Genomic DNA, 6,484 nt, shown 5'->3' on the forward strand with positions numbered 1-6,484 from the left:
CTACAGAGAATAACTCTGAGCTGCAGTTTTATTGGGTGGCAGTTTTTTGTTTGTTGGTTTGTTTCCCCCTGTCTACCAAAAAAAAAATGCAAAACCTAGAATTTGAGAGTTATGGTTTTTTTGGCAGACATTCTTAGATTGCAGGTATAGATTGTCACAAGCCTGGGAGACAGCATCTCAGATAAATGCTGAGAAAACTGTTCCGAAGAGGAAGGGGGAAACCAGGATATATAGGAGTTTTTGCAACAACACCAGGTAGCCGGAACAAAAGACTACTTACTGTTAATAAAAGAAAACTAGATATCTCAAGTTAAGGAATTTGGCACTTTTCTACATAAGGGAAGATGCAAGAGTCTGGACTCATTGAAATCATTCCTTTGATATGCACCTCAGCTCTCTGGGGCCAGTATCCTGTGTTTCCTCTTCCCGAGTTTCCTCAAGCTGCACCATTCGGGGTGGCTGCAGTCTGATGACCTCGGTCATTCCTTGTTTCCTTCCTGAGTTCCCTCAGGGCTCACCGCTGGAGGGCGGCTGCACTTGCTGGTGGCCCGAAATCCTTTGTTTACTGATGTGGTGGGCAATGTTTTATTTCTCAACCCCAATGTTAGTGGTTCTCCACCCTAGCTGCACTTTAGAATTGTACAGAAAGTGTTAAAAAGTACTGATGCATGGGGCCTCAGCCTACACCAGTTAAATCAGAATCCTGAGAGTAGGGCCCATGACTACCAGTATTTTTTATTTAAGAGCTCATAGGTGATTCTAATGTGCAGCCAGGGTTGAGAACCCCTGTTTCACATTGTCCCTGGAAAAAGTTCGCTGATCAATTGAGCATAAATGAGATTGCAGGTATAGATTATTTAAGGTTCACCTGCTACACTCTACTGAAAGATCACCTTCAGAGTAGCTCTACTACATGCATGGCCAGACGGTTTGGATACCTCTGCAGGCTGGGAGATAGGGAACTCGCTGCTTAGTCATGGGACAGCTCTGACAGTAGGAAAGCATTGTCCAGTTCAGCTACCATGCCCCAACACTTCCGGACAGATGAGATTATGGGGCAGGTGGGCTGAGACATGCCTCCCCAGAGTTTCAAAGTTGAAAGACCTGTATGGTCCCTACTTTACCCCTATCAGTATACTCCCATAGCCCAGGACCTGTGTGTTTCTAGGATATGCTTCATTTGTTCATTTAGCTCATTTGTACACTGTGCAGTATATAATAATAGGCCCTCTACACAGGTAGCTGTGAGGTCCCCCTGGGTGTTGAGGAGAGCTCTTTGGCAGCTTGTAAGATTTGAAGAACTGGCCAGTGATTTGAGCACTGAGCACTGTCTCTGTAGAAAGAGACAGATAAACAGCTTCCTAGCTGCTTATGATCTAGTGGAGAGTTACAGAATTATTCTTAATCCTTGGTAGTTGGTGATGGATCCTGGGCCATGATATGATTTGGAGCCAGAGGAAGGAGAGTCATCCTGATGGGGGTGTCTGAGAAGGCTTTTCACATCAGGATTAATATTTTAACCTATCCATGTACTTAATAGAGGCACTTTATTCCTGTCCCTCATTCACCATGAATTCAGGAAACATTTATCACATACTGCTTTGTACTGGGGAGGGGGTAGAGAGATTTCGACAGTGTTGTCCTCCCCTCCAGGAGCAGTTTTGTATGAAGGATAGTGTCTTCTTTTCCTCCTGTTTTGGGGTTCACAGCAGTTGTCACCAGCAATTCTGTTAAAAGCTCATGGCTCTTCTGCCTCTTTTTCTCATTTCTGTCACCTCTTAGGTCTCATATCCAGATGGCCAAGCTCAGATGATCCACCCTAAGCCGGCAGACTTTCGGAATCCCGGCCCAGGGCGGCACCGGCTTATCACTCAGGTGTACCTCTCCCACACTGCCTGGACAGGTAAGGAGTCAGTGGGCCAAGGCATTTTTTTTTTTTGTAGTTTGAAAAATAAGTGATTGAACCAGGCCTGCTGAGGGTTGAACTTGATTTCTTAAGGAGGCTGAAAGCAGTAGAATGGAGTCTCATTGAAAGAACCGTGGGCTGGACACCAGGAGACTATTTTCTTATCCTAACACTGCCACTGACTTGCTGTGTACACTTGGACAAGCTACTCTCCCTTCTGAATCTGTTTCCTCACCTTTTAAATTAAAATAACAATTCTTTACTACTCAATTCTGAGGACTATTCTGTCTGTAAATTAAACAGTTTTATATCTTACCAGAAATTTAAAATCACTCTTTTTTGTATATGAACAATACAGTTCATTCCCCCAGAACAAGTAAAATGACAACTGTTCTTGCCTTCCCTTTCCACATGGGCTGGTTTTTGCGGTAATGCAAAGTAAGGTGATCTATTCCTATTTTACCCTCCCATACAGCAACTGAGAAGAACCTTGATAATTTGAGAAAAGACATGGAGGTTACATAAGTATTTTTCTTTCATTTGTAAAGAATAAAACGAGAGAATACAAGTGCAATGGCATTACACTTCCAAAGCCTGTAAGCCTGCTTTGGAAACTGAAAAAGACTCAGTCTGCAGAACCTAAAATGTGGGAGAGAATTGGCCTTGGTGGTGTTGCCTAAATCACTGAAGGTGATTCAGAAGCATGGTTGTTACTGGAGAAGGTGTTCAATTCCACCACATTTGGTTTATTTTAGAAATAGATGGACGCTTTCTGGAATTTTATTTCACTGTATTTTTGAATACATGAGTAACTGTTTATTGCCATTATTAATGGTTTTCCTCTGTCAAGGGTGTTAGGCGGGTATAGATGACTTTATAAAGTTTTCACAAAGAGGAAGTGGTGCTGTTGAGTGTCAGGGAAGCCCCTTTGGGGGTCCAGTGGGCCTGGCAAAATTGAGGGAGCAGATCCAGCAATGCTCGTACAGAGAATCTGCCTCCCTGAGTGTCCCTCAATCCATAGCCTTGCTGCCTGGAATGTTCTGCACTGTTTGCCACAGTGCAAGTCCACAGAAACGTAGAGTTCCTTATTTGAATCTCTTGTGGTGAAGGGATCCTAGATATGGGGAAAGAAATGCTGTGGGACAGCGTTGTTTTGCAGGGTTAAGACTGAGGGAAGCAAAACAGCATGTTAGAGCTCAGAAGAGCTTGAAAGGTTTTGAGGGGCATATTGACTTGCCCCTGGTCACACAGCAGGTCATTGCCTGAACCAGGCCTACAATTCGGGCTGTCCTGAGCCTGAAGAATTGTAATTCATCCAGGATCACCTCTGAGAGGTTGCTACCTAGTCACAGTTACAAATATCTATTTTAATTCTCTGCTCAGCACTTATTAGTGTCAGATGTTTTCTCATTTGTTTATTGACTTTCTCTCCAATTAGAATGTAGGCTCCTTGAGAACAGGGAACTTGCTCGTCATCTTTTGTTTTGTTTTGTTTTTTTGTTGTTTTTTTTTCGGTACGCGGGCCTCTCACTGTTGTGGCCTCTCCCGTTGCGGAGCACAGGCTCCGGACACGCAGGCTCAGCGGCCATGGCTCATGGGCCCAGCCGCTCCACGGCATGTGGGATCTTCCCGGACTGGGGCACGAACCCGTGTCCCCTGCATCGGCAGGCAGACTCCCAACCACTGCACCACCAGGGAAGCCCTTGCTCGTCATCTTTAACCTCTGTGTCCCTAGTGCCTGACATGGAGTACGTGCTCAACAAATAATGAAAACTGAATATAGGATTTTAAATTTGCAATTAAAATTCACTTAATTCTTAGACAACTTTGTGGTGGGAATTAGTATTCTCTTAATTTTGTAGATGCATAAGTGGAGGCCCATATAGCTGAATAGTAATGGCACTGAGGCTGGCACACAGATTTCCTAACTCCTAAATCCCTTGTTTTTTTCACTGTTCCATCCTCCCATCTGACCTGGGACACTAAAGTGAAATGTGTTCTCATTCTGAAGGTGCCAGCACCTCTTTCTCCTAATCCAGGAGATGGTGCCTGGTATTGGTAAGGGGTCCTCCATCTAGTCCCTCAGCTCCCTACCAAGGGCCTCTCCTTTGGGAGACAGAATGCTGCCAGGTCACAAGGTTTGAGTCACATAGATGAGTTTCCAAATTCTGCCTTACTTGTGTGATCCTGAGAAAGTTATTCAACCTCTCTATCTCATTTTCCTTTAAGATTGGAGTAATAATATATACCTCATAAAGACATATTCTTCCAAGCATGATAAATAGGTTGCATGATTCGTCCCAGATGATCTTTTGTCTCTTCTTCCCACTGTCTTTTCCCTCTTGTTTCTTCTCCCTGCTCCCTTCCGCTGCTGGCAGTGGCTTGAATTGCCACTCTTCCCACGTGCTGGTGAGAAAAGGCATAATGACCAGATGGGTTTTAGTCCTCTGACGTGGGTTTAGTCCTCTGACCTTACCAGTATTTGGCTCCTGAAAGTGCTGTGAGAGCCAGGGCTAGATTGTGGTTTAGGGGTTGGCAATAGCCATCTAGGACAAGAAAGGAGAGCGTAGTGGGAGAGCTGATACTGGACCCTATTACCAGAAAGCAGTGCTAGTTTCATTACAGATACACTCCAGGCTGGTAAAAGGCCCCATGTGAAAAGGTGATGCTGAGGTTGGTTGCTCTCTGGGGTTGGCTAGGTTGCTCTGGTTGCCTGCCAGCCTTTCCCTTCCTGGAGGACAGCAATCTAGTCTGTATTCTGATCCCTAGGGAGAAGTCTGGAAGTAACCAGGAACACATCTGGGGAGGCATTGAGGAGTCCTGGGACCTCTGCCCTTGTTCATTTAGATCCATCCAGCCCTCATTCCTGCCCTGTAAACCTCTTAGCCTTGGGCTCATCTTTAATACTTACACCTTTCATGAGATTACCCAGTCACACAAAATCAAGGACACCCAAGCTAGCGGTGTTCTTGGCCTCTGCACTTGCCTTTAGGTTTTTCTGAAATCCTCTCCCCCTTCTTTATGGAAGCCACATGGTGAATAGAAAGATTAATTGCTTCAATTTATGAACTAAGCTCAAATTCTGTCACTGGTGTGGATTTGGGTAGTCACTTAGAACCTCTCAGAGTCTTGGGACTTTTTTGGGATTGTGACAGTCTTTCTTTCATGGTGTGGCAGGGTAAGAACTCTTGGGGTTATGTGCTTGGCGCAGAGCAGGTGTTCCATTCCAAAGCCTTCCTGAGCTCCCTCCTCGGTACTTCTTACGGACTCGAGTGTGCACTGTGCTCCAGTGCAACTGTCTCTGCCTCCTCAGCCAAACAGCAACTTGAGGGAGGTCTTATTTATTTTTGCTGGGGCCTGCCACATAAAGACACCAGATCAGTTATTGTAATGTCATGCCATGAAAGAACGGAAGGTTCAGTGACGTGATTTTAGGTCCCTGAAATATATTCCTGTTCAGTAGTGAGAGTTTTCTGTCCGAACTATTTCCTAATGAAAGGCTTCCTCTCCGCTAATGCAGTAGAGTCCACTGTGCATGTAGCCCTCAGGCCTGAGATCAGCTGTGCAGAAAGAGCATGATCATCTGGGTACAAGAATTGGCCACATGCATGTACTTTGTGACCCTCTGTCTTGAGGCTGGAAGGCCTCTGTGGAAGAGGCCTTTTTAGCTTGCTCTCTGAACATCTCAGCAGCATGGCTCTGAGCTGCGGGGAGCCCAAGAGACCGGAGGAAGAGGTAGCAGTGGCAGAGAAGCAGCAGTACATCTGCAGGCTTAGGAACAGCCTCACAATATTCAGGCTGGAAAAGTGTTTTTGTATATGCTGATGGGGGGAAGGAGGGATGCAGACAGATGAAGAAGTGTTCTGGAAACCCTACTGCTTCTATCCTTGATGTTGCTTTTACTTGACATTTCATCCCAATTCCTAGGTGTTGCCCCATCAAAGAGGATTTTTGTCTTTTTTTTTCTAGAACCGTGCCAGGTGGAAGTGAGACTGCTGCTGGCCTACAACTCCAGTTCACGCATTCCAAAATCCCCCTGGATTGAGGGTGGTGAGATGTCATCCCAGGTGGAAACCAGCATCGAGGGCACCATCCCCTTCAGCAAGTCTGTAAAAGTTTACATAATGCCCAAACCCGCAAGGCGCTGAGTCACAAGTAGTCTTTACAGCCGTGGCCTAGAAGGCCCTTCTTGGGATCAGAGTGAGCCAGAAGCCTGGAGCATTTCACCTGGACATGGTATATAGGCATAAGGAAGAACACGTGACCCTTATAGTATCATCTGGTATCAAACATTGGACAAATTATTTTGCATTAAGAAAACAAAAACCTTCAAGTCTATCCCATCCCCCACCCCCTACCTCCCTAGCCTTGCCCCCAGTAAAGTTGAGACACCAAGCTGTTCTAGTCCCTGGTCCTTAAAGAAATCTGTGTGGCTATAGGTTCAACATTTATACCGCAGGCCTACATTCTTCAGGTGTGAAACAAAAAGATCCAATTTTCTAGCCCCTTCCAAAGAACCAGTTATTGGAGCCATAATCTGATTTCTTTCTTTTTTTTTTTTTTTTTTTTTTTCGTTCC

The 6,484-nt window shown here is 45.3% G+C and overlaps 1 protein-coding gene across 1 annotated transcript in view; it reads left to right on the plus strand.

The window, feature by feature from the left end:
- INTS4 (integrator complex subunit 4) overlaps window positions 1-6,225 on the plus strand; it is a 115,737-nt gene extending 109,512 nt beyond the window's left edge. The window contains exons 23-24 of the mRNA XM_007455300.1: window positions 1,783-1,903; window positions 5,876-6,225. Of these exons, the coding sequence (XP_007455362.1) occupies window positions 1,783-1,903; window positions 5,876-6,054 (300 nt within the window). The 3' untranslated portion in view covers window positions 6,055-6,225. The remainder of the gene's footprint in view (window positions 1-1,782; window positions 1,904-5,875) is intronic.
- Window positions 6,226-6,484: the final 259 nt, after the last annotated feature.

This window comes from Lipotes vexillifer, unplaced genomic scaffold (genome assembly GCF_000442215.2).
Source record: "Lipotes vexillifer unplaced genomic scaffold, Lipotes_vexillifer_v1.1 scaffold276, whole genome shotgun sequence".
Taxonomy (NCBI): domain Eukaryota; kingdom Metazoa; phylum Chordata; class Mammalia; order Artiodactyla; family Lipotidae; genus Lipotes; species Lipotes vexillifer.